This window comes from Gallus gallus, chromosome 1 (genome assembly GCF_016699485.2).
Source record: "Gallus gallus isolate bGalGal1 chromosome 1, bGalGal1.mat.broiler.GRCg7b, whole genome shotgun sequence".
NCBI lineage: Eukaryota > Metazoa > Chordata > Aves > Galliformes > Phasianidae > Gallus > Gallus gallus.
The window spans coordinates 108011040-108038523 of record NC_052532.1 but is presented as its reverse complement, the minus strand read 5'-3'; the positions used below and the strand labels follow the sequence as shown (position 1 = coordinate 108038523).

The window sequence follows — 27484 nt, the reverse complement described above, 5'->3', positions numbered from 1 at the left end:
AGGACAGATAATTAGTGAGAGAGTTTTTGCAGTTTTTCAGCTTAGTATTAAAGGTGCAGTGTTTTTTTTTTTTAATTTCAGGAGAATCTCTGCATTAGTTTGGGAAGTAAGATACATCGAAAGCAATGCCAGGACCTTCAATGAACCTGGGAGCGCTATCGCTAGAGCTGCAAAAAAGATCACTACGCAGCTCTTAAAGTTTATCAAGTGAGTGGCGTTTTAATCTACAAGTGCTTGAATGCTTGTGCTCTAAAACTGCGGGGGAGTATAAACACATTTAAGATCCCTTTATTAAGAATCCTATTGTTTTGATTTCTTAATCTTTTTCAGTGCATTGCAGGACAGATACGTAATTCTTTGCGAGTATTATCTTAACTGGGAATATACTGAAACCTGTGTTGATATAGAGATTTGACTTTTTCCATTTACTGGTGTATACAGTATGAAGATGTCACTTGACTTGAAAGTAGATCAGTCTGTATTGTAAGCCTATGCAGAAATTCTTGTTGCAGCGTGCCAGACTTGAGTTCAGTTGCGAGGTTTATTTTGAAGTTGGTGTAGGCAGTCTAACTTCAGTAGATCAAATTCCTAACGCTAATTTCACCCTACTTGGCTCGCTAGTTCTAAAATGCACAGTATAGCAGATTTCCATATTTAACATTACTTTAGTGATATTATTACCTTATGATGTTTGTATTTCAGATTATTCTTACTTGCTTCCAGTTTTGTAGCTGTTTGAATTTGTCTATCTAGAAAGCAATAGCTACGTTTTGCTATTCTAGTAACAAGAGATGTAATTGCATTACAGTGATCAAGACTGTACAAACATTTTTGACCTATGTAGCACCACAGATGATGAACAAGATTGTCTTGATGCTGATGATCTGGTAAGCTTTTTCATACGAATAATTGCAATATACATTCGCAGTCGTAAGAGACTATCACTCACCTTCAAGTATTCATGACAAAATTGCTCAATTTTTTAAAATAGAGATTGTTGTATGTGTATCATATTTGCACAGCTGAGAGAGACTGAATATATCAGGAAAGTGAGGGATGATGTGGGGATATGTTTTAATTGAAAACACGTTGAATTGTCTGTACTTGTTCAGAAGTATAACCAAAAATTTTGTGCTATGACTGTTGCCATCAAATAGAGCAATTCTGTGTTTTGTGACATTCTATTTTTAAAGCATCTTAATACGCAGTAATGTAATGTAAATATTTCAAGTGAGTATGAATAGCTGTCTTTCCTTTTATTCTTAATTATCTGCATCGCTGCTTATTTCTAAGGCTAAAACTGTCATTTAGGCAGTAGTAGATGCTGAAAGTTGGCAAACACTGGATTCCTGTACACCCAACTATGAATCATACGTTAGCGTGACATGCTTCAATGGGGATTTAATGAAATGTGCTTACCTTAAGATTAGAGATAGCATTCACTGTGGAACAGTTCTTATTGTGTTCAGTGTTACATTTTTACTGACAGTGTACCCCAAACAGCCCAATCTGATACCTTTTTTGCATTTTGATTTCTAATTCAGCAAGGCTTCAAAACGTTGCAGAATGACTGCTTTCCCTTGGAGCTTAATATTATAGGGAAGACATTACACTGAGCTGTCTCACTACTTCAGCATCATCTTAGTACTTTCACTTAAAGCTTTTCTTTTTACCAGAAGTAACTTGATCACAAAGATTTCTTTGCCCTAAATTCAGGACAAGCAACATGCAGAAAGTTTTAATATTTGTCAGTTGATTTACTGTTTATCTTTTGTCATTGAGGTTCTCAAAGCTGGTGGGTATCTTCCTGTTGCAATTTGTTTGCAGTTCTTCCTTTGTACTGTGGACAGGAGTTCAAGTAGGAGCCTTCAGTGGTGGGATGTCACTAGGATCTTACTTTCCAAGACTTGCTGTGCTGTATTTTTTTTATATGCTGATTTCTTGTTCAACTAAAGAAAAATAAGACTAAAAGTCATGATCTAAAGTCTAATAATAATTTGAGCACACAGTTATTTTAAAATTATTTATGGAAAAAAATAGATAAACCTTTATTTTGTGCAGGATGATGAGAAATGTCGTCCAAGAACATCATACAGAAGAAGAAAAGTGAGTTGGCTAATCTCTTCCATATATGCCCAATTCAAGTTTGCTGGGAAAAATTGTTTAGCAGGCTGTACTGAAATACTGTGGGTTGATGCTTTGTTTTGTAACAAACATAATTTTTTTCCCTGACAGTAAAAAGAAACTGAATGCTTTTCATATATAGTTCATTGTTTTAACACGCTTGCACTTCTTCCGTATAATAATCAAGGAAAATCTTTCTCATAAATTTGATATTGATGCTGTTCAGTGTGACAGCTTTCAATTATCTGGCTGATACTGAAGTGAAAGTATTCATCAGCTGAGATGCTCAGGAAAAAAAAAACACAACATTTTAACAATAGATATCATTTAGACTTCTTAATTTGGAAGATATCGAGAGATATTTTTGTGTGCTTTTTGGTACTAAGAAAAAACCCTCAAGACAACAACTTGAAAGGCAAAAAAACCCCTGTGATTTGTCAGTTATTAGTAAACAGTAGGAAAAGAAAACTGCTAGTTGTTGTGTTACAAAACAATACCTGGAAGTGCATTTTTACACTTGGCAGTGGTTTGGAAGTGCATTTTTCTGATACAGTGTACCCCTGTGGCCTGGAAGACCTATGGTATCCTGGGGCACATTAAAAAAAAAAGAAAGTGTGGCCAGCAGTTCAAGGGAGGTGATCCTCCTCTTCTCTGCCCTGATTGAGGCCCCATGTGGAGTGCTGTGTTCTGTTCTAGGATTCCCAGTTCACGAAAGACAGGGATATCCTAGAGGAAGTCTAGTGGTGGGTCACAAAGATGATTAGGAGCCGTTCCTTGTAAGGGGGATGCTCCAGGCTGAGACGTGGGACTCTTCAGCCTGCAGAAGAGAAGACTGAGATGGGAACCTATCAGTGCTTACAAGTATCTGTAATATGGGGGTTAAGTTGATGAGGGCAAACTCTTCAGTGGAGTGCAGCAGTAGAGCAAGGAGCAACATGCAGAAACAGGAACATGGGAAGGGCCATACTAACACAAGGAAGAACTTTACTGTGATGGTGACAGAGCACTGGAACAGGCTGGCCAGAGAGGTGATGGAATCTCCTTCTCTGGAGATACTTCAAACCCACCTTGCTGCTTTGCTCTGCAAGCTACTGTAGGGAACCTGCTTTAGCAGAAGTTTGAACTACATAATCTCCAGAGATTCCTTCCAAGCCCTATGATTCTGTGATTGATGCTGTGATTCTGAAATAATTCCAGTTAAATGAAGTTTTTCATGTAGTATTTCAATAATGTTTTTGCCTGGCTTTTTTTCAAGGGACGGGGGAAAAGAGGAAAAAGCATGAAAAATGGCTATGATGAAAACTGCTGGAAGAAACAGTGTATGGAGCTTGTGAACTTAATTTTCCAGTGTGAAGATTCTGAACCTTTTAGGCAGCCAGTTGATTTGGACCAATATCCTGTAAGTTGTTCCATTAACTTTGTAAGATATAAAAATTGTTTCTTTCTTTTAGCATTTGGTATAATAAGACCTCCACGTTTCTCTTGGAGTTGTTTGTTCTTTTTTTGGTTTCAGTTCTCAACCATTGATGCTTATCTGCATCAAGACAAGATAGACCAAAATATAAACACAGCGCAGAACAATTGTGGAGCAGTGGAACTGTCTACAAACATCTTGATACTTTAAATGAGTTACCTGTCTTGCATGTAATGTTAACATTAAGGATGAAACTAAAATAGGTGAACAGATGACAGTCAGTGTGAACTCCTTATTTGTAGTTGCATCATTTTCTTGCTACCCCATTGGCGCATTATTGCCTTTGCTGTCATCTACATGTTGAATTCTAGAAATAAAATTCAAGATGATTGTTTTTCCTCTAACAACTTCTTGAATTGCTCTTTTTTATGCTTTATCTAGGACTACAGACATATTATAGACACTCCGATGGACTTTGGTACAGTGAAAGAAACTCTGGAAGCTGGAAATTATGACACTCCGATGGAACTGTGCAAAGATATAAGACTAATATTTAGTAATGCAAAGTCTTATACTCCAAACAAAAAATCAAAGGTAGATGCTACTATTGGGGGTTTTACACTTCTCATAATCCAATTAGGTGTTATTTTGGGGTAATTTTCATTTTTCAATATTTCAGTAAAATTTCTGGTTGAGTAGATAATGGTGAGAAGTGCAACAAAGTATTTGTATGTCTGCTTATGTTTTACGAAGCACTACAGTACATTGTACCAAACAGATTTCTTTTTTTTCTGTACAATTTCTAATTTTAGAAAAGTTGGTCTCAGATGAAAGGTTCTGTTATTGACATAAACTACTTCCTTGCTTAGATTTATAGTATGACCTTGAGGTTGTCAGCACTATTTGAAGAGAAAATAAGAAGAATTGTTTCAGATTTCAAAAACGGTCAGAAGCAGAATGAAAAGATACGAAGAAACCAGAGGTACACTAGAAGGGTTCAGAGTCAAAGCTCAGCACAGCATCCTACCAAAATGCCCAGGTAACAAATTATGAACTATATTCACTGTCATATTTAGTGAGAACAGAACGGAACAATTGTTTTAGAGGTGGCTAGCTAACTAACTAGTGATAAGTGTTGTAATTACTTCTCTTACAGTAAGATAAACATGTTTAAAAGGAGTTCTGTGATAGTGTAAAATTGCCTGTGGAACAGTGAAGGGACTGAAGAATAGAACAGGGATTTCTTTTATTTATGTTTTGTTCTAAATAAGTCAGTGAGGAAATTAGCTTTTAATCTGACTAGAATAATAAAACATGTTCTTGCTGTGTATATATTAGTTATCTTACTATATGCAGAAGAAATTGAATCCTATGGAACTTACATTTTTAACTTGCTGTAGCATTCTGCTGGTTTCTGGTCGATATGATTTACTCTTGAATTGTTAATCTGCACGTAGGATGAAGTGAAACATAATGCAAAATACAAAAACAAAATGTGGTAAATTGTTGGAATTGAGCATCTGCTTTTCTCCTGCTCTCCGGCCTTTCTTGACTGATAGTGAAGGGGCAGTAATAAAGAATAAAATTAGAAGAATACGCTTCTGACACATTTGACTATATTCTTTTGTGCATAAATGTTGGACTACACCGTAAACATATCTGATGATGAACTTGAAGTTTTACTGGGTGTTTTCCAGCAAAACGATTTAATGAACATTACAAATACACAGCAGTGTAGGCAGGAATCTTCTTTTGAAACACCACTTCTTTTCCTCTCTGAAGAACTGTGTGTGACTTGTTTACAGTTCAGTGGTGCTTTGAAGGACTGAATCTTTGGGAATTCTTGGGGAGTGTTTAGATATTAAACTATTATGTAGGAGAGCATATATGTCTCCTACGTCTTTAAAATATCTGAAAGCTTTGGGTTGTAAGCAACAAACTGACAGAACGGTAGTTCTGAATGTAAAAATAAGCTATGTTCTTAAGCAATGCAGAGGCTATTAGGCTAATGTATAATGCATGCCCTTTCCCATGTAGAACATTATAAATTTACTGCGATCAAATAGGACTGAGTGTAACACTCTAGAATGTATTTTAAGGAAGAATCTAATTGGTGAGTTGCTCTCCAAACATGCATTTTATTTTAGACAATAAACTCTTGAAAGATGCTGTTTCATCGTGTTCTTGGAACTCAGTTTATCATGGAATAATGTTAGTACTCATAACACATACTTGGAGATTTATGTGCAGCTAACAAGAGACTGAATTCAACAGAAGTTGAGGCTGTTGTTTACCAACAGATTGCAACAGTAGGATGACATAGGTATAGAAGGTATTTAATGTTACCTTCTTTGGTTTTGTGTAGAGAGAATGTCTTTTCTTGTTCAACTTTATTAAGAGCATAGACTGTTATATTAATGAAAGCAGTTAATGCTTATCTTCTTCCAAGTTAAAGCTGTCCCATACCATATTAGATTACAAAACTAACTAGTTTTCCATAAATGCAATATCGCATAGTATATGGTTAATTAAGCTTTCAGAGAAAATTACTTTTAAAATACTTAACTATGTTTTTCTTAGTAGTTTTACAAGCTATGTTGCCTCTATTCCTTTCCCTTTTCAGTAGAAATTTGAAGCAGAAACCATTAAAGTCTCAGGCAAAAATTGAATCTGAACAGGAAGATTCTTTTAGTCAACCTACCTCAAGCAGAGCAGCTTGTGTTGCAAGCCATAAGACAAATGCTAGCAATTACAACCATAGTTCGTCTGGAGAATCCTCTGATTCTGCATGCCTGGCATCCTTTGAAAGGAATGGAAAAGCTAGATCTACAACACTAACGAACCGCTCAACATTGTCATCAGGTAATCAGTGGAATCTATTTCAAATGAGGGTTTTCATCTTTGTCTTATCTATGCATTGCTTACTAATGTTTCTTTTCCCTTATAATTGCCCTAATTGCCAACTGTATTCTAAATTAAAAATGCAAACTTTAACAGTGCAAAAACTTGAGACAACATTTTTAAGCGGTTTGCATTTCAGGCAATACAGATCTTTGTGTATTCTGACTTAATAATATATTATTAAAAGTTCTGTGTACTGAAGATATTCTGCTGTAAAATCTTATAGAATGTAGTTGATTAATTTCATTAATGAAAGAAAGTACTCCTAAGAAGAAATTTATTGCTACCATAGTTTTGTATGGAGCAAAGCTCCAAATATGACAGCAAAGCTGAATGAGTAGGACTGATGATAAGTCGACCTACAAAACCTTTATGACTTGATGCTCTTTAGCCAAATACAGTAATAGAATTTTTTCACTTCAAGCAGCTGTTCTGGGAAAGTGGTTGTGGTGAATGGATGCCTCTTTCTTGAGAGGAAAGCATGGTGTATTTGATAGAAAATAAAGGTTAAACACCTGTGTATGTTAGATTAAGTTCCCAGGATCATAACATCTTTCCTGTCTTTTTTTTTTTTTTCCTTCCTAAACTTTACATTGGTAAAACTTAAGCTTCTTTCAGAGAACAAGGATACTAATCCTGGTAGAAGAGACTGGTCAAATATTTCAAGTTTAAGGTGCTTTTCTCTTAGAGGTGTTTTCAGATAACATAGTTGCTATTTTATTTGAAACTTAAACATGTCTCAATGTAACATCACCAGACCAGACACCTCATGAATGTGGAGTGGTATATTTTGTGGAGCTATCGATTACATATGTGCAAGAGATTGACGTGATAAAAAGTGTGTTGTTAGATAAAATTGTGAGGAAATAAGATTCCTGCATAAGCAAGATGCACTTCTGAAGTGAAAACTAACTTCTTAGTATTCTAATTGAGGATTTAATTTTTTTAGCAGAAAGTGAAGTAGAAGGTTCTTTAGCTTCCTCTACACCCTCTTCATCCTCTACAGAAGAGAGCTCAGAAGAGAGCAAAGAAAGCTCTGTGGCTCTTGTGTCACCTCCGCTACACAATGGTATATGTAGAAGAAAGAACATCAATTGCAGGATAACAAGAAATCAAGCTGCTCAAAGAAAACAAATAGGTGAGATTGGAGTAGTTGTCTTCTGAATGGCCCGTGAGCCGTGTGTGTATATGCACACACACAGAAAATTAATTGTAATTAGTATTTTTTTTAACTGTTGTGTGTTGTAATACCATTTCTTTGATCACTAATAGATCTGTTGCCAAAAATGCTGCTTTCTGAACATTTCACTTTTTTTTTTCAGTACTTAAGTAGGGAGCGCTGAAGCCAAGAGCCTACTGAGAAAGCATCTCTTGAAATGTTTTGTTTCTTAAAGTAGAAGCACTAAAACATAAAGCAGTTTTCAAAAAAAAAAAAAAAAACTGGAATGAATCCAAAATTCATGATATAAAGCTTGGATGTGGCTCTGAGCAGCCTGGTCTTAGTGGTTGGTGACCCTGCCCGTGGCAGGGGGGTTGAAACTAGATGGTCTTTGAGGTCCTTTTCAACCCAGGCCATTCTATGATGCTGTGATATAGCTCAATATTTTTTCTTGCCAGACAACAAAGTCATCTACCTACTGCTAGGGGAATGTGCTTTGTTTGCCACGTCTGTGGGTTGAACCTGTTCCACATTTGATAAGGCTGGAAATGCGACTACTCTTGAACATAAGACTTTAATCCCTCTTCTGCTTCACAGGTACGCTTCCCCAGGAGAATGGGAATACAAGAAAAGCTGTCAGGAAAAGGTTATATGAAAGTGATTCTGAAAATACTTCAGCGGTGACATCCGAGTCTCTGAGTAATAGTACAGGGAGACATAGAAAAATCCCACGCAGAAGTGCTACTGTGGCTGCTACTAAGTTAAGACTCATGAGCGATGTGGAAGAAGAGGTTTCAAGCTCAGAAAGTATTGGGATTGGGTGCAAAAATAGAAAACTGCCTCACCGAAATGCCTCAGCTGCAGCCAGGCGAATGTTACTGGAGGGGTCTGAGGATGATGCAGGTTTGAAGTCTGAAAGTGAAAAAGAAACGGAAGAGCAGCTTACCAAGAGGAAAGTTCTTTCTCTATCTACTTCATCTGCTGTACGAAGAAAATTTGTTAGTGAATCTGAAAATGAAAGTTCAGATTCTGAGACAGATACGCAGATGAAACAGAAAACCTGGCAAAGCAATGGCCATAGGCAGTTACGAGGGACAGCTCTTTCTGCGTCTCCCGAAATGAGGAGTCCCACACGAGGCTTTTCAGAGGAGGACTCCAAAAGCCATAATTCAGAGGATGGGAGCAGTCAGAAAGCTGAGCAGTCAATGTCTGCAAATAAGTTTGTTGTGAGCAACTCGGAGGATGAAGCGTGTTCCGAATCAGATAGGTGGAATGCCAGAAAATTGTTTGGTCTGCACCTTGTTGCTCCTATAAAAAAAGCAAAAGTCTTGAGTGATTTGGAGGACACAGCAGAATCTGAAACAGAAGACAGACAGGATGGGAGAAGTGTCGTTTCAGAAACCTTGGTGCCATGTAGAATTACAGCGAGCCCTAATTCTGGACCTGGTGCTGATTTCAATGACTCTTGTGATACGGAATCTGAAACAAATTCCAATAACAGCAATTATTTTGACGCTTCTTCAAAAACAAAAAAGAGGAAGAGAAAAGGAAAAACAAAAATCTTCAGAAAAGGTAAAAATGTTTGAGTTAACGCATCTAACCTCACATACTGACTAGATAGAGGAAATTCTAGTATGGGTAATGACTGGAGAGATTTGGACTCTATGAAGTGTAATAGAGTTCTAAAACAAGAACTAGAAGTGAGCAGGTGAACTGTAAGACATGGTGATGCTGACAGTGGAACTGGGAGGTCACCAAAACAGCACTGAGGAAGCTATTAGTTTCATGGTGGCAGTTTTTCAGTATTGAGAATTAGTAATGAATGCTGGCAGTTCTTGAGTAATTCAGGGTTTACGTTTGTCTATGAAAAAGTCATTAAGTCACTACTGTTCTCATATTAGTTAGCACTTTCTTCTCTCTCGATATATTAGCAGAATATATATGAATTCTCTTGCGTGAAGTTCAAGGTATCTCAAAAGGAGGAATTTGTTCTCTTTCGTCAGTCTGCTCCTTGTTTTAAAAATTTCAATAATGAAAATCTGGGAGTTTGTGGCTGAAGTAATAGTTCTTACCTTCGATTATTGCCTTTTGCTGTTGAGAATTTCTGTGATAAAGTAGACTTACAGCTGTTATTTTCATTTCAAGTAATTTTGTAGTCTTTCAAAATGAATTTGATAATGTCTGAATTATTTTTATTTCCATGGCGTATGCTGGAATCTTTAACTTGATTTGCCTTTTGGATTTCATTGTCAGCGATATGTAGCATCCTTTTCAAAGCAGAGGTGCATTTTGATGCTGCGATGGTAATGTTCTAAAGCTTGACTGGCTTTTCCCAGATTTTGGATTACCAGTGTTTGAGGTTTGGGTGTGTTTTTTGGAGAGCATGTTTTAAAAACCAAGAGAAAGACCTGATTTATGCAGAACCAAGACAGTTAAAGACATAGGACTGAATTGGAGACCTGCTTTCATGTCAATGAGGAGTGTATCGTTGTCCTGTGTAATGTTGCTGTTAAGTACCTTTTGGGTGTTCAGTTTTCGTTATTTGGGGACTTATGGTTCCCACATGGTTCTGTTGAAGTGTTAGTTGTCTTTCATATGAATTGATTAATAGTTCAGGACAACGTTTACAGTAAAAGATGTATTTGATATTTCAGTTTATCTACTCTCTAATTTGGGATACTACCACAGGCAGTCAAATAACCATTTTCTGTATTGACAGATGCCCTCTCTAACTCGTTTTGCCCCTCAGCAGCTAATGGGTGCAGCAGGCATGCTGTTAGCAGCCTAGTTTACTGTGGTTTACCAACAGGAGCATGCATTCCTCTCTTTCGAAGAGGCTGATAGTTACTTGTAAATTAGAAGCTTAGCAGGTTTGTACTTGTAAAAGCTGTTATTTGGGTACTGTTGAAGTATATACATGCTTTTATTTAAATACTTTATAGAACATAACTTCATTTGAATATTTGGCTGTATGTAAGAGGCTGTGTATGTGACTCAAGGAATGGCTGGATGTTCCTATCCAGTATTGCAGCCTGGACTCCCAGGTTTAGAGTTTGATAGCTTGTACTACAGGACTACTTGTCACAACAGCAGACCGGATGGATGAGGCTTTCATATCTTGGTGTCTGTCTTGTAAATGTTTTCTTGTAGATCCTAAGTTGTGGCTAATGGAGTTCTTTATTTGATCTTCCCTGTCTGTACAATCTGTTTGTACCTTTGCAGCATTTAATGCACAATACTCTTGTGTATTTCATTAAACCGATGCAAACTTCTCTCTTTTATTACTGTGATGTGTGGGAATGTTGCAGTTACTCCAGAGTGGGTTTTAATTCTAGTACGAAGCTTTAAGTGAAAAAAAAATAAACCTTTATGCAAATTTACTGCCGATTTGAGATTGTGTACCAAGTACAGGTTGTAGAGGTTTAGTAGTCTGGTAGTGTGTTACATAAAGTCTGAACTCCTGTCTTGTGTAAGAATGTGATGTTACTGTCCTTCAGTCTTTTGGTCTCATGAATTAGCTGCTGAAATGTTTAAAAAAAAAAAAAGCCATAATTTGTCATGGCAGAGCTGTTTTTTATCTAGGCTCTTAGAATACATCTTCATGACATTTTTTCTTTACAGAGTTGAGGGAAAATGTTGTCCTCTCCTAACTTCACAGGTGATGTACTGGGGAACAAAGGAGCCCAAATGACTATCAGTGCTGAACATGGTCTGGCCAGAAGGAGCCAGGCACCCAACCTCACTGGAGTTTGTCTCAGACAGTATCAGAATAGCTGTCATTCTCAAAAGACACTAGGCCTTTAGCTTCAGTAGTTGAAATAGCATTAGCGAGACAAGCTTTCTTCATCCTTCCATAAAGAAGAGCATTCCCTTTAAACCTCCTCTTTAAATATTTACTTGAAAAATATTTAGAGGCTTACATTTCCATGAAGTAAGATAAGAGGAGCTGTCACGGCTTTTCCATCTGTCTGCAGAGCATACAGGTAGAGGATCATCAAGGCAGTGGGTTCAAGCTATGGCAAAAACAATGGTTATTTCTATTATCAAGAGATAATAGGCCGATACAATGCAGTACTTTCCTGGTGCACATTTTGTTCGTATGATGAATTTTGACAAATGTGAACTTTTCAAAAGACATTCCTGCTAAAACAACTTTTTTCCTTTGTCAAATCAATGCAAATTTATTTCAGGAACTTTTGCTTTTAGTTTTTAGCAATACCAATTAGCAATAAAAAGTGGTATTTTGGGGGGAGGAAACCAATTCTGCTGTATTTAGAAGGGAAAAGCTCAAAGCATTTATTTTGGTAGCATTGTTCTTAGCATTTATAGATGGAATATTTGTTTACAACCCAGTATAAGAAGCGAGTGCTGCATTAAAAACAATGAATTGGAATATTCACTCTTAGAAGCAGTCTTATACTTTAAGTCTCAGAGAAACCAAATGGTGTAAAGTGCTTTCTGTGTAAATGAAGCAATTCCAAACTAGTGAAATTCACCCAGGACTCCTGTCTGCATAAAATTCTATAATCTTTTATTAGAATAAGAGTCTAAAATATATAATAATTCATTTTGAAAGATCAAGTAAAAACAGTAATAAAAGGTATCGCTTTAATGATGGAAGTAAGAGTCCGAGAAAGGTTGTTGGCTTAGTTGGTAATTTGTAAGGCAGTTTTTACAGGGATGCTACAGAATGTTACTGTACAACCTCTCATCATATCAAAGCAAAAGACTAATCCTGAGAGTTAAAAACATGCTCAGGACTGAGTGTCTGGCTGTATCCTCAGTAAAGTCTTAGGGTAGGTTGCTCATAATGGTTGAAATTAAAACCTGTCTTTGCGTATTTCATTAAACGTGGTAGTGTTGATGCTTAATAAATTAGCTATTTCAGGAATGCAAGTTATTAAAGGAAATTTGAAATATTTTGTTTTGTAGAATCTACATCTGAGGAGCCTGGACAAAGTGGGAAAGTGCTCAGGAGCAGGACGTGTATCATTAACTACAGGAAGCACATAAAGGTGTCTAATGTGACAGAAAAGAAAAATCCACGCAGATGTGCCACTCTAGCAGCTAATAAGATTAAGATAATGAGTGATACAAAGGAAGAGCTATCGAGCTCGGAGAGCGTTTGCACAGTGAAAAAGAACAGAAGGCAGCTTCATGGCAGTGCGTCTGGGGCATCCAAGAAAAAACCGATCAGCAGCTCAGATATAGATGTCAGTGTAATGTCTGAAAATGAGAAGGAACAGGATTCTGATGGAAAAAATGATTTTTGTTCTGGATCATCTGCTCCTAAGAGAAAATACATTAGTGAGTCTGAAGATGAAAAAACGGAATCTGAGGTGGAGATAGAAGTGACTAAAAAGGAGAATGATAACGACAGTCAGACGAAGAGAACTGAAAGTGATGCAGCTCTTAAAAATACGTTTGACTCTTCAGAGGAGAATTCCACAAACCACAAGGTAGAAAATGGGAGAAACTGGAGAACTTCTGGTCAGTCGACTTCAGCCTACAACCATCATGTGAGCAACTCTGAAGAGGAGGTGAGTTCTGAGTTAGCTAAACGTGAAACTAAAACTATCAGAAGAGCACGAAATAAAAGATCCAGAGCTCCTTTGAAAAGATTAAAATTATCAAACGACTTAAAAGAAACATCAGAATCTGCAGCAGGGAGGAAAATAGAGGAAAAAAGCTCAGTATCAGAGAACGTGGAAACACCTGGCACTGCAGGGAGCTCAAAAGCCAATCTCAATTGTTCTTCTGATTCAGACTCTGGAACTGATAACAGTATATACAGCGATGCCACAGAAACAAAAAAGAGAAAAACAGACATTGTTAGAAAAGAAATTTCAAATTTACCTAAGACTTCCAGAAGACCCCAGCGAAGGAAACGTCGGAAACCTAAGCAAGAAAACGACTCTGAAGATTTGGAGTATACCAAATACAGAAGAGCTAACCGGCGTACTAAGATAAGAACTCGAAACAGGGGTAGGCGGACTGTTAGATACGATGATTGTGACGATGACGATGATGACAGAGGTGTAGGTGATGCAGCTTGTGAAACGTAACCTTAAAAGGAAAAGCCAGCCCACTTTTTTTTTTTTTATGGTAATAGCACTAGAACTCACGTTGGATCGTTGGATGCTGGCTCTTCCTTGTCCTACATTTCAGGGAATATATTTATATTTTTCTATGAAAAAGTTATGAATGTGATTAGATCATGACTTTCTCCTTTTCATATTTTGACTTGCACTTGCCTGCCCATGTAGCAGCATTTAGCACAGATGCCAAAATGTGCCTCATTATAGGGGCAATTTTTTTGTCTTTACTGGTATTTTATTACATATAACAAGAGTTTAAAAAAAAAAAAAGTTAAAACACTGCGTAACAGGTTAATAGCAGTATGTTGAGTATTATTGTTATGGGTGCTGCAATGGAATACTACCTAGGTCATTCAACATTCGAGAACAAATTTCAAACATCTCTAATGCTGTAAGAAATCATATATGATATTAACAGGCTTATAAATAATAGTGTACGCTATAAAAATTCGGTGGATGCTAGTATTGCATCAAATGAGTAATGAACAGTCACTGAGTTAATGACATTACAGCTTCTGTTAGTACAGATGTTAAATGTTCTGTACCTTCATTAATGAAAACATACAACTAGAACCAGTTACCAGTTGAGAAAAGCGTATTTGCCAATTAAAAAGGCATATTGGTGCTGGTGAAGAGAGGATTTATACTGACAGGTAGTACTATCATTAATGTGACTTCTATACTGTAAACTTAAGAATATGAAATGCAGGTGAACTCTTGGGCCTAAGGGTTTTTGTGTGTTTTCTTTATAAAATAGAAAAACCAACAAAACACTTGTTCTGTTTGTTGCTTTTTTTTGTGTGTGAGAAGTTGGAGGTGCAGGATTCTTACATTCCAGGCCGTTTTTGCTAAATCTCTGTTGGTCTTCCACATTTAAACTTCTAAGTGCTTTAATGTTAGGTTTTTGCATTGATTAAACATATTGGTTATGGTTGCTGCCATTTACCTACCAATTTTTGAAATGTTTGAGGTGGCTGTTGTCAAAAAATAATTACAACATGGAAGATGAATTCTCCAGGAAACAAAAAAAGTATGTATTCTTGGTTGGTTGTGCATCAAACAGGAGAATGCATAGCACCTCTAAATTCTTTATTTTCCCTGGAATCACTGCCTTCAATCCAACACGAGGTGCTCTGCTTCTTCCTTTCTCACTCTCTGCTGTGGGTTCTCTGCCTGCCTCTCTGCTGGTTGAGTTTCTCATGTGGCTGATGTGTGCCATTCCTGATTGCTTTGTTCAGTAGGAGATATGTCAATCTACGAGCTGTGACTCAGCTCAAACTGAAACAGCAAGCTCATGAGTTAGTCTTCTAGCAGATTGGACAGGTAATAGCATCTTGAAGGGCTTGGGGGAAAAAAGTACAGCTTCATAATCACACTTAGTAATATAATAAGTGCTCATACAACTGGCAGTGAAGTAATGAAAGTGCTGGCAGCAGTTACTGAGAAGCACTTCTCCAGCATTGTTGCTGACGTTGTGCCAAAGGTGCACTGACCATCACGTTTTGGTATCTAGAACGTTATCTCAGTATAGAGAAGTACTATTTTGTTTTTTTCCTTAAAACTTCTGTATGAAGTCCAAGAATAAGCTAGTTTTTGTCACTCTTGCCTCAGGTGTTTTCTTTATTTAGAGTATAATCCTGTAATATAATGTTAGAATTTAATAAGTTCAAGATGTTTATTTGATTCCTTTAAGTCGGTTCACAAAATAGGAACACGGTTGTGTTCAGTGAGGAGACCTGGCTCTTCAGAGTGGCTTTGTTCAAGAGAGTCAGTCAGTGGCTATTTCTGTTACCCCTACACTGAATGAATTGTTCAGCAGCTGCTAATGGTCACTGTTCTATGAAATCCAACCCCCAGTAGGGGGGTACTATCTGTTACAAGGACTTTTAAGCAAGCATCTCTTTTTTTAAATTAAACAGTTAAACCTGAGCTTGGTAGGTTTGTATTTCTACTTCAGAGTCAGACTTAAAAAGATGTTTTTCTTTCTTGCTGTTCAGCTGCCCTGTGCTGTCACACTGTGCTCACATGCCATAGGTTTGTGATGGCCCCGAAGGGTGGGAGCAGCTTCTGGCCTCAGCCTTCTCATACCCAGGGGGGAACTGCTAGTTGAAGGAGCAGAACGCGTTATTTTATAAGCAAAGCAGATGCTGCTGTGTATCTCCTTGTTTTATAGACACGAGGAGAGGTGATTAAAGGGTTTTTGTTTTGTTTGTTTTTCCTTTCACCCCCTCTGAGAATGTATTTATTTTACTTTTCACGAAATGAACGCGTTCTCTGTTGGAACAACTGTTCCTTCTGCCTCCTACTGACTTGGCCTGGCTCTAGTCAGACCAGACGGGGTGGGCAGGGAGGACTGGGGCCATACGCTTGGGGTTAGGGCTGCCGGTCCTCCAGCCGGGCCCGCTCTCTACGGTCGGCGCGGCTAGAGCGTCGAAGCGCTGAGAGAAACTCTATGGTACCGGCGCAGCAGAGCGGCTCGGCGCGCGTGCGCGATGCCCGCCCGCTGGGGAGAGGAAGGCGGGAGGCGGCGGCGGCGGGGCGATGGCGACGTTCTTCGGAGAGGTTGTGGTCGCTCCGTCCCGGGCCGGCGTGGACGATGAGGAGGAGACCGAGGAGACGGCCGAGGATCGGGAGATCCGCAGGGAGCTGCAGGAGAAAAGGTAGCGGCGTGGGGGAGCGAGCGCTGCGCGGCGCCGTGCTTCCCGGCGGGTGTTTGCAAGCCCGGCCTCTCTCGGCAGGGAGATCACCGTGCTCTGGACGCCGGGAGCCGCGGGGAGCCCTGCCGAGGAACCCCTGCGGTGCTCCAGGTTCATCGTCGCCGTAGGACACAACGCTGTCGGTAGGTGGAAAACGAAGCGCGTGGGGCTGGAATGGCCGAACCGCTGTCCTTGTGCCAGCAGCCGGTTGGGTTGTGGTGGAATAATGGGAAGGGAGAATGCAGAACGTGTTTTGTCTGCGTGTTTTAACTGGGACCGTGCCCCTCGGCCTTCATCCTGCTCGTGCGTGGTGCTCTTAACCTGGATTGTTGGTTAATTTGCAAAAACTGCCTTTTGGTAATGGCACATAGCTCGGCGCAGTGCTTACAGATAGGGCTCTGCAGTCATAAAGCTGTGCATCAGTCAGCTATGGCACTTCTGCTTGTACTTCAGAGTGCCTGGCAGGTAGCTGACTTATCCCTGCTGTGCCCAGTTCACTTAGTACTGCTGAACCAAATATGTGGGTTATAGTTGTTAATATTACAGGTGTTACTTCACTCACCCTTTTTCTTTCTACAGTTCTAGGATGTGAATTAACTCTTCCTGCCTGAGGATGGGAAGCTTCTCTGAGACTTAACTGTTCTGATTTTGGAAATTTCCCATGTTCTGTTCATCCCCTTTCCATTTAATTTAATATTCTTGGCAAAATACGGGATAAATACAGAAATTACTGACTTGGAGTAATTCACCTTTTTTTAGTTACTAGTGAGCAAGGATTTTTTTGGTACAACTTTTCTTGTTAGGTCCCCTTCTTACACTTTGGTCCTATACTCGTTCATAATGCTTTGAGGTGGTTACACATTGAAGTCTTGAGCCAACCTTTCCCCTTCCCACACATGCATACTGTGGCCTTGAGCTTCTGAATAGCTCTTTCCCTTTGGATATGGAGGCATCTTAAGTCTTTTGTACATTTAGATCATCTTTATCCTAGTTAACCTCCTTAACTTGTTTTTTTCCTTTATTGAGGATTTTCTTTTTAAAAGAGTAGTTAAAGATGCATTTTAGGTCCGTCTTCTCTTTCATAGGAACTGGTTTGATTTATAGTAATTTGATTCAGCAGCTCTTTTGCCACTAAGTCTTGCATGCTCGTGTGTCTGCTTCCTGGAGCCAAAGTTACAGTTTTGCCTTGCTGACTTCATTACTATTATTTTTTTCTGAGAAATGTGTTGAATCTAATATGTCAAGAGCTATTAGAGACATATTATGTAGTAGCACTTGTTCTTAGTATATTCTGAAGGAATCCAAGTTGGCTGTAGTGATACAATTCTTAATAAGTGTAGTTAATGATAGAGGTCTCTACCTATATGTAGAACAGTTCTTTATGTCTTGATTCAACGAGATTACTCACCGTCTTTGCTGGATATGGTTGATAAATGTATGCCAATAAAAATGTTTTTACTGTACCTTTTTAATTTGGGAATAGTGAAAAGAAATATTTCACTCCAACTGTTTATTTCTAGAACAGAGATTTTATTCCTTGTAAATTAACATTAGCATTCTTTGCAGCTTTCCTGTCTGCTTTTATTCTGGATTCCGTATGTTGGAATATAGTTGGAGCTGTGAAACTGTGGAATGAATGGTGCCAAACAACCAATGCAACAAGTGTCCTCCCAACAGATTCTTTCTGCTTGTTCTATCAATTAATATCAGATCCAACAGTAAGTGACTTATGCATGAATATCTCTGTATTTTAGTGTTCTGAAAAAGGGAGCGAGTTCCTTTCATCCTCACCTTGCCCAGGTCAAACAAAGGATAAAAGACTACAGCTGCAGCATTTTGGATTAATCTCACAAGAAAACGTGAAGGGTCGTTATGGCCACTAAAACCACTTGGTGTTCTGGTGTGTGGAGTTTAAAACAAAGATGGTATTACATGGTGGAATGTTTCATATGAGGCTATGAATGAAAAACTTGTGTTGAAATAGAGATGAAGAATCCCAGGAGTACCAAACAAGTTATTGGTTGCAGTCGTACCACCTTTACACGTGGATCATAAGCTATTGTTGTGTCCTATAAACCACTTACACAACCTTTTTTTTCTTTGTCAGGTTTTGTTGTGCCAGTGTAGTTGCTACGTTGCTGAAGATCAGCAGTTCCAGTGGCTTGAAAAGGTATAACTGCGAGACAACATATTGAGCAATGAAATCTTAGGATTGGGGATCTTCAAGTTAGTGCATCTGCCTCTTCTCTCTACTCTTCTATACCTGACTGTACTATAAATAACTTTTTTTTTTACTGTGACTTTCTTAAATACTCAACAAATATAGAATTAGCAAATTGTGTGACATTGTATTCTAGATGTTGCCAGTTATGTTTACCGTAACTCACTGTGCAATTAGTTTTTTGGAGAGTTTGTTTTGTTCCTTTCCTGTTTTACAAACTTTTTCCTGTTCACCTTAACTTTTCAGTGACTTGTTCAACTGGTATTTCAGCTCTGGGAGAATCCTTCTGTAATAAAGTTATAACATTTAATTTGTACAGCTGCCAGATAAATGTTGTGAAATTCAGGGTAGGATGTCTTCACAAATGGGTGTGATCTGTTTCTTTCACAAGGTGGAAGTCTAAAAAGAAGCTGCTTCCAAAGTAGTATCTATCCCATTTGTTAGTATACTCAGATTGCTATATGGGCAGCCCTGTCATGATTTAAGGATGCAAGTACTGCTAGTCATTCAGATTCTCACCCTTCCGCTTCCTCCCCAGATAATAACCTTTTGATTTTAATAAAGTAAATCCAGGGAGAATTTTCAGGCTGTTGATTTTGGATGTGGATCCCGGTCACATCCTAGCCTCAAGGGAAGTATGGCTTATTTGGTTGTTGTGGTTTAATTCTGCGGGCAGCTCAGCACCACACTGCTCACTCTTCCCACTCTCGGTGGGATGCGGGAGAGAACTGGGGACAAAAAAGGAGAACTTACAGGTAGAGATAAAAACAAAAAGCAAAACTGTTTACTAAAACGAAAAAGGAAGAGACAGTAGTAACGATGGTGATTATATACAGTGTGTGTGTGTACATGCACAAAACAATTGGAGCACAAAGCAGTTGCTCACTACTGCTGACTGATGCCCAGCCAGTCCCCCGGGATCTTTGGTCTCACTTGCCAGCTGGCCAAGCCAACATGTGAGGAGGATTACTTGGGTGCAGGGGAGAATTGTACAAGGGTCCGAGTACAAGAGAGCCACAACAATTGTGGGAAGGTGAAGGAGATGAAAATCTGGGGTAACACAGTTAACTTCTGTAACTGTGATACAGGGATTTCAGACCCAAGTTTGTTGAAAACTGGTTTTCTTGTCATTCCATGGCTGGTTGATAAATTTATTTGATCTGATGTGGCATTAGTGGTTGACTTGAAATTTTAAAAACCTTGGAGCCTTAAACGTTGTGGTTTTTCTTGTATTCCACGCTTTCTTGCACTTCATTTAAATTGGGAAAAGAAAGGTTATTGTGGTTTTCACTGTCTTCTCCATTTCTGTTTTTCCAGCTGCTTGTGGATGTATTATTTGAAATGTGGGTGGTTTTGGACAGTAGAAGTGTAGAGTTCCAACCAAGTCAGTGTTGTTTAGTATTTAGAATTTACGGCTAAGGTGTTATGCTTTTGCTTTTAGCTTGAGTTACAGATCTGTTCTGTAAACTTTGTAAATTGTCATTTACTGGAAATTCTCACAGTCTCCATGAGGCAGATTTTTTTCATTTGTGTTCTCAGTAAGCGATCGCTGACAAAATAAAGATGTGCACTTCTGCAGAACTGTAGTTGATACCAGCCGGTGTTCCCAGTCAGAGTAAACAGTTGTCATTTTACCTGGCAGGAAGGTAAACACCACACTGCCATTAGCTCATCCCCACCCTGCTGTGGGATAAGGGAGAAAATTGAAAGGCACAGGGATCTGTGGGTAAGAGATGAGGGCAATTTAATATGAACGGGTCTGCTGGGGGGAGAAAGAAAAGAGAAAAACAAACGGTAGCAACAAAGCCAGTCAGAACAAGTGGGGCACAGTGCAGTGTGATTGCTCACCACCAGCCAGTACTGGAGCAGTGGCAGCCCCCCTGGCCAGCTCCTCCTATTCTGTTGTTCAGCATGACACCACGTGTTACGGGACATCCAGGTGGGTTAGAGTCAGCTGTCCCGGTTCTGTCCCCTCCCAACTCCCTGTGCACCCTCAGCTCCTTGCTGGCCGGGCAGCATGAGGAGCTGAAATGTCCTCGGCTTTGTGTAGGCACTGCTCAGCAACAACCTGCAACTTAAGTGTGCTATCAGGGTGATTTTCATCTTAAATCCGAACACAACACCATACCAGCTACTAGAAGAAAATTAACTCTATCCCAAACAAAACCAGGACGGTAAACATCCCATTAATTGAAAAATAAGTGCTTCTGAAAAGTTACATCAGTTTTACATTTCAGTAGTCACACTCTAATGTGAGGGAGTCATCTGGTCCATTTCTGTGATTGGTGCTGCGTACAGAAACAGGCAAGTTTCTGTAGTGTTTACCAAATGCCTTATTTCCCTTCTGGTCACAAATCTGGAGAAGAGTGTTGAGAGGGAACGTGCATTTTGACATAGATTCTCATTTTGACATCGATCCTTTAAAAACTGAAGGGATGTGCAGTATGTGTTTTTTGATGGAATGCAGTCGATCCAAGTACGTGTTTTGTGTGACGCTTTTTTAAGCTTATTTGAATTTGAGGAAAACTGCAGAAAAATGAATATTTTCTCAATTCTCTGTTCGACTCGAGCATAATTAAAAAAAAAAATCTGAGTAGTGAATATTCGTCAGCATAAATTTAAGACCAACGTAAACCAGAAACAGCATCTGGGGAGCATAATTTCGGTTTGTAATGTCTGGACCTGTTAAGCTACCTTGCTGTTAGAAGCAGCCTGGTTTTTATTTGGAGCTTTTTTCTTCCGCTGTCACCATTAGTAAAAATAGTAAGCCTTAATATATTTGCAGGTGAAAGGATAGTGCTGAAAATCTGAAGCCTCTCAAGAAGCCTAGTAGACTTGGTAAATATGTTAGCTCTTTGCTCTCTTCATTTTTTAACTTCTGTCGTGAAAGGAATCCATGTGAAATTTCATTTCAAGGGGTTGTGAATCAAATTTTAGTTAGTCTTCCCAGCAAACTGCTCTTTGCTGCCTGCACTCAAATTGAAATTCATGTCTGTGTTTTTAACATCGTCAATGTGAGAAGATAAATTTTGCTGATAAATGAACGTTTGTCTTTCAGGTTTTTGGCCATATAGGAAAGAAAGGTTTGCAAGTAACCATTCTTTCAACATGTCCTGTAGCTGAGTATAAAACTCAGGAATCCACTTTGACGCTTCCATCTCCATTTCTGAAAGCCTTAAAGACCAAAGAATTCAAAGAGGAGGTCTGCTGTCCACTGCTGGAGCAGCCAAACATTGTGCGAGATCTTCCTGCTGCTGGTATTTTTCAATCTCACTTACCTACAGTCGCAATATAAAATTTGGCTTGAAGAAAATCCGTTTGTGATTGTAATTTTTTTACTTGATGATGCGAATTGTCTACCAGATTGGCTTTTTGGAAGTTAATTCCTAACAGTTTCCCATCTTACATGTTGCTTTGTAAAACATGAGCACGTCCAGTTTGAGGTTTACAAGCTCTTTCTACTTGTTAGAGATAAATAGGTTTCATGATGCTACCGATTGGCCTCATGTGAAGGTTAAATTTGGTTTTATCGTGCTGTAATAAAACCTCTGTAAGGCTTTTCATTATAGAGTACCAAATTAATGCTAGCATCCATGAGGAAAACCTTGTCTGGCAAGAGCTAAAAGTTGGGTGATTTTTCTAGAAAATCTGTTGTTTGTAGTTTGCATTTTTGTTTTATTTCAGCAAAATCTCATATTGCCTTTGTTTATTAATTACACGTGTGATTTCTTTTTAAGATATTTACCAGCAAAATGATGGAAGTGTGCATTACTGCTTTTTGTTAGTTTATTTTCTCATGTACCTGCCTGCTGCTGAACATAACACTGATGTTCTTTTCACTTGTGTTTAGTTCTGAGTTATTGTCAAGTATGGCAGATTCCTGCCGTATTGTACCAGTGCTACACTGACATCATCAAACTGGACGCGGTTACAATTGAAGCATTTAAGCCTCTGCTTTCTTCTAAACCCCTGAAGAATTTAGTCAAGGTAAAATTTCATATTTAAAAATGAATGAGAGTTTTGGTCTGTCCTCCCATTTCTCGCATTTGGCTGGTGATATGACCCACCATACCTGAATACTTGTTAAATCTTGGACCTTATTACTCAGTTATGAAGATGATTCCATTTTTCTGCACTAACCGAGCAAATCCAGGTATTCTGGGCTGCCGAGGTGAATGTTTTGCTACTTTCTGAAATACTTTAATCAAAGGTATAGTTGGTTCACAGCACCTTCCTCAGTTTCGCCAGTTGGACTTCCATTTCAGTGATAGAAGACATTTGTGTGTGTGAATTTCAGCTTGAAGTGTGGAAATTGCCAGTTAGCGTTCATTCATAGCGTAAATGTAAGTGCAACTGACGAAGCCCTAAATGTTCAAACTTAGAACAGGTTTACACTGGAACAGGTTGCCCAAGGAGGTTGTGGATGGCATTCCACACTCCAGGAATCCCTGGAGGCATTCAAGGCCAGGCTGGATGTGGCTCTGGGCAGCCTGGTCTGGTGGTTGGCGACCCTGCACATAGCAGGGGAGTTGAAACAAGGTGATTGTTGTGGTTCTTTTCAACCCAGGCCATTCCATAATAATGTACTTGATTACATCTCTGGAAGGAAAATAGCAATGAAAATGCAGGCTCTTCTTCCACTGTACAAGGGAGGAGAAAGGCAAATTGATAAACCCCATTGCGTTGTTAAACAGCGAGTTCCTTTGGTGCCTCTGATAGTTTTCTAGATACCTTCATTAAGAAGATGTGAATATTTGTTTACAGTTAACATGTTTACCTGACAGATATTCATAATATTGAAAATGGGAATAGGTGACAGTGAGGCATGGTGGGTTTCGGTTTGTTTTTATTTTGTTAACAGCAATGTAGCTAATGCTGATCATCTTTTCCTTTTCCTAGGATATATCCGAAAGCACAAAGATCTTGAAGAAGTTGCTGACAACTGGTGAAACTCACAATAATATCTATATCTAAAGAGGACACTGGCAACATAGTCGACACTTGTTTTAAACTCCAGTTTCTTCCATAGAGGGCACTTTGGAATTGTAGTTATTTCTTCAAAAATGGAATAAATTCTACTTGGTTTTTACTTTTGAATTCATTTTGGTTACTTTCTAGTTCATCACAATAAACACACAGTTTTTCTGTAGGGGATGGAAGATTTTCTCCAGGAGCAGCTGTGTGAGGAAAGATATCTTAAATATGACTAGCAATTTCTTCTCTTCTTGAAGGAATTGTCTTATCTAAATTGGCTCCTCTTATATACAAAAGAGTAAATACGGTCAATGTATTCTTGTCTATTTTTAACTTCAGTTTATATTACCTAACTTAAAGATTTGTGGTAAAGAAAACATTATGTGCATTTTTTATCTATGTATATGTATGTACACATGTATATACATATTTTTTAATATATAGTGATATCTTTTAACGAACTGCTAGTGGAAAATAAGCTTGCTTTACAAAGAGACGGGAATGCAGATCTTGTTTGAACTCATGGGAGAGCTGTGAATTGGATTCACTGAGTGAAGGATTGCAGCAGTTCAGGATGGCACTGCCTGCAGATCAGGCAGGAAGAGGTACGTGTCCACGTTCAGTTCCCATTGGCAGTACCTCGCCAAAGACTTGTGTTTCTTTGAAGCTTCAGTCTTGGAGTTACTGAGGTGCAGAAGCTGGCTTTCTGTCAGATATTGGACAGAGGCAGGAGCCATCGTGGCAGTAGGCTTACAAGGTGCTTCAGCAGGACAAAACTCAACATTTCTATTTCACGAAGGCTTTTATGCTGAATGCACAGTTTTTGGAGGAAAGTAGGCATTCAAATTCTGAAGTACTTGAAAAAATTCTGAAACTTACTGACAATTTCAGCAGTGTATTTAAGATGCTTGTTGGGGTTGGCATGTAGTTCTGACTTGTTGAACTAAACTGCATATACACGTTTTACTTAAGAATATGGTGGTTAAGAAAACACGCCTTGCTCGTGTTGTCAGTGAACAGAGATCTTGAAATTGCACTCAGCTTATCCTTTGGTGCAAAAAGAGTATAGCAGTTTGGGAGTTCTCTGCTTCCTTTAACTTTGACTTACACTGGATATCCAATGAAACTTTCTGAACAGCTTATATTCCTTTCATGGATCTGCCGTCCCTTGTGGTTGGAAAATTGTTGGCTTAGTCAGTGTCCACTGAAGCAAGTAATCCCAGGCTTCAGCAAGTCCTCTATAACTTCTGTTGTTTTGGGGTTTTATTTGATGTTTTAAACCGCACACTGTATTGTGGTTGCCACTGTAGTGGAACATTCTTGATGTGGGTTTAAAGTTGATTATTACTCAAGGCATTGATTTCAACTTCAGTTAATATAGCTAGAGTTAAGCAAGTAACTGTTACTTGAAATGGTACTCTATTTTCGAATAGACTTGTGAAGTGCAGGATATGGTTCCTCCTATTATTTAATGGTGGTTTTTTTAACTTCTGTGTAGCATTTTAATTAAAACCTGTTTTTACAAGTGATCCGAGTTGGGAATTCTGTTGCTCTGGAAGAGTTGTGTGTTGGCTGCACCAGTTTCTTACTTGCACCCTGAATGTGTTTGGTTAATAATAGAGTATAGAACAAGAAAAATATTTCATAAAAATAGGCAGGCTCTTACAGGAACTGTAAATATACTTCTAGTACTGTTTTTATTACTTGTGCAGTGTTTAAAACTGTTATCCCTTGAGCTGTAATTCAGTTTTTACCACTTAGACTTATGCCAAGATGTGAGAACACTCTTAAACACCTTGAATCATAGAATGGCCTGGGTTGAAAAGGACCACAATGATCATTGAGTTTCAACCCCCCTGCTGTGTGCAGGGTCGCCAACCAGCAGACCAGGCTGCCCAGAGCCACATCCAGCCTGGCCTTGAATGCCTCCAGGGATGGGGCATCCACAACCTCCTTGGAAAAACAAGCAGGAACTTGGTTTTTGGTTTTTTTTTGTTTTTTTTTTTTTTTTAACTAAAAGTGACAAACGAAACTCTAGCAGTTTGGCAATTGAAAGACTGAAAACTCTTGCATACTTGGAAGCTAGAATATCTGTTAACCTTTGGGGCATTCTGTCAGAGGTTGGGATTGGTCTCTGTAGGCTGGAAACATCTATCTGGGATGTAATGATTTGGTAAGATACCATCTGGCTGGTTTCACTCCCTGCATCCAGGTATGTTTCCTTCCACTGCTGATCCACCCTGCCAGTGAGGTCAAGCTCTATGCTATACTTGTTCCCACTGGTGTGAATCTGTCAGTCTGGACATGTGCATACTGTGCAGTAAGCCAGGCTTGTTTTGGAATCATGGATAGCGCTGGGTTGGAAGGGATCTTAAAGATCATCCATATGTGTTTCATTACCAAGTTAGGCACTTCCCCCTCCATAAGACAGCCTTTCTTGATGTTCTATCACAACAACATGGAAGTCCTCCCCACTGACTCCTTTTCCACTCTTTTGGAGGGTGTGATCAAAGGTGAGATGTCAAAGATGAACAAGGCCCAAGGAGGAGGAATTTTTCTGTCCCCACAGTATACCTGTCAATTGTAGAAAAAAGGTGAAAATTGAATGGCAGTTTCTAAATGTGTGCACTCTCTGAATGTGGACATTTTCCTGAATAGATTGTGGCTTATTTCTCTACGTTTTTATCCCAGGATAAAACTGTGGAGTGCTTTCTTAATAGTAAATGCACCGTATATGCTTGGGATTGATATTTGAATTCTTCTGTTGGGTTAGATTCAGACTTTGATGCTTTTTTCATGGTTTACTGAAAAAAAGTCTTTTTTCCGCTGGCTCTTTAAAGCGAATGTACTGCCTCGTAGAGAATTAATGACCCAGGGAAAGAAGGTAGAAGGGTCCCCATGGTGATTCAGGGGCAGCACTGTCATGGCCCAACAACTGTGGGGTGGAGGCATGATCTTGCTTCAGAAAGGCTTCCATCAGTAGGAAGGCTGCAGATGGAAGAGCTGTATCTGCAGGAACAGAAGCAGCCATATGGGAAAGAAGACAGCACAGTAGAAAAAACTTTGGTGTGCTGATCATCCTGTGAAGCTGGGGTTTGAGGTGGTTGTTGAAAAGTAGGAGAGGTGTTCAAAGTGTGCTAGGTGTCTCCTGCTGGCTCCCAGCAGCTCCCACAGGTGACAGAGGACGCTGCTGCTCAGCTTAAATTGCCTATGAACTGAACAAGCACAGAGGGCACCTGCAAAATACTGTGCCAGACTATTTCTACCCCTAAACCCTGGAAAGTACTTGCACCAAACCCTGTGGATACAGTCAGGAACAGGCAGTTCCTTTGTGCGTTCCTTGGGAAGTGCTGGTACAGAACACTGCCACCAGGAGCAGTTGTTATGAGCACCCAGTGGGGCTCTATCCGTTTGCTTTGTGCAGAGTGACAGGAAATAAACACACCTGAGCTGATCTTACAGTACCACATGTGATGTTGTGCAAGAGTGGATTCATAACAAAGTGGCTCAGCGATTTTCCTCACAGCTTTTAGTTTTGTGTGTTCTTCCACTTTGCTACAAGCTGGGTGAGGGTGCGTGTGAGGAATGTTTACTGAAAAGGCCTACTGAAATTTAGTCCATTTTAACAAAAATATTCAATATGTAGACTTGGGTGTTGTGGTAAGCACACCTTCTATCTTCCTGGACTTCATCTCCTATGATGTTTGGTGCAGGGGTTGTAGGAAAATCAGGCATCAATCAGGCTCCATGGGTCCTAGCTGACACCAGGTCTGTCAAATGAGAAGATTCTCGGTGGTGCAGGTTACTCCAGCACCATTGTCAGTGAAGGTTTTGTTGGTTATAGCTGTGGATGCACTGTTTTGTGTCCTACTGGACAAGGGCCCTCTCAGAAACAGT

The 27484-nt window shown here is 39.1% G+C and overlaps 2 protein-coding genes across 5 annotated transcripts in view; both read left to right on the top strand.

Annotated features, from left to right (window-relative positions):
* The window catches only part of BRWD1 (bromodomain and WD repeat domain containing 1), a 51521-nt gene extending 37052 nt beyond the window's left edge, over positions 1 to 14469 (top strand). The window contains exons 32-41 of one of the 4 annotated variants that reach the window (XM_040698537.2): positions 82 to 207; positions 809 to 887; positions 2062 to 2106; positions 3380 to 3523; positions 3980 to 4132; positions 4408 to 4577; positions 6165 to 6400; positions 7392 to 7577; positions 8196 to 9170; positions 12531 to 14469. In XM_040698537.2, coding sequence (XP_040554471.1) covers positions 82 to 207; positions 809 to 887; positions 2062 to 2106; positions 3380 to 3523; positions 3980 to 4132; positions 4408 to 4577; positions 6165 to 6400; positions 7392 to 7577; positions 8196 to 9170; positions 12531 to 13663 — 3247 coding nt within the window. In that variant the 3' untranslated portion in view covers positions 13664 to 14469. Of the gene's footprint in view, positions 1 to 81; positions 208 to 808; positions 888 to 2061; positions 2107 to 3379; positions 3524 to 3979; positions 4133 to 4407; positions 4578 to 6161; positions 6401 to 7388; positions 7578 to 8195; positions 9171 to 12530 lie in introns of all 4 variants that reach the window. The other 3 variants (XM_040698533.2, XM_040698527.2, NM_001379114.2) reach the window with 3 other exon arrangements.
* A 1721-nt stretch (positions 14470 to 16190) lies between these two features.
* PSMG1 (proteasome assembly chaperone 1) lies at positions 16191 to 25116 on the top strand. The gene is made up of 7 exons (NM_001012543.2): positions 16191 to 16356; positions 16435 to 16535; positions 17959 to 18110; positions 18500 to 18562; positions 21672 to 21870; positions 22464 to 22600; positions 23513 to 25116. The coding sequence occupies exons 1-7, from the start codon at positions 16238 to 16240 to the stop codon at positions 23585 to 23587; spliced, it is 846 nt and encodes a 281-aa protein (NP_001012561.2). The 5' UTR covers positions 16191 to 16237; the 3' UTR covers positions 23588 to 25116.
* The last annotated feature ends 2368 nt before the right edge of the window (positions 25117 to 27484 follow it).

Bases quoted from the DNA above. Each gene is read 5' to 3' on its own strand.
- PSMG1 (NM_001012543.2), top strand. From the start codon at position 16,238: ATGGCGACGTTCTTCGGAGAGGTTGTGGTCGCTCCGTCCCGGGCCGGC. The intron at 16,357-16,434 runs GTAGCGGCGTGG...CTCTCTCGGCAG, and splicing joins AGGGAGCTGCAGGAGAAAAG to GGAGATCACCGTGCTCTGGA. The intron at 22,601-23,512 runs GTAAAATTTCAT...TCCTTTTCCTAG, and splicing joins CCCTGAAGAATTTAGTCAAG to GATATATCCGAAAGCACAAA.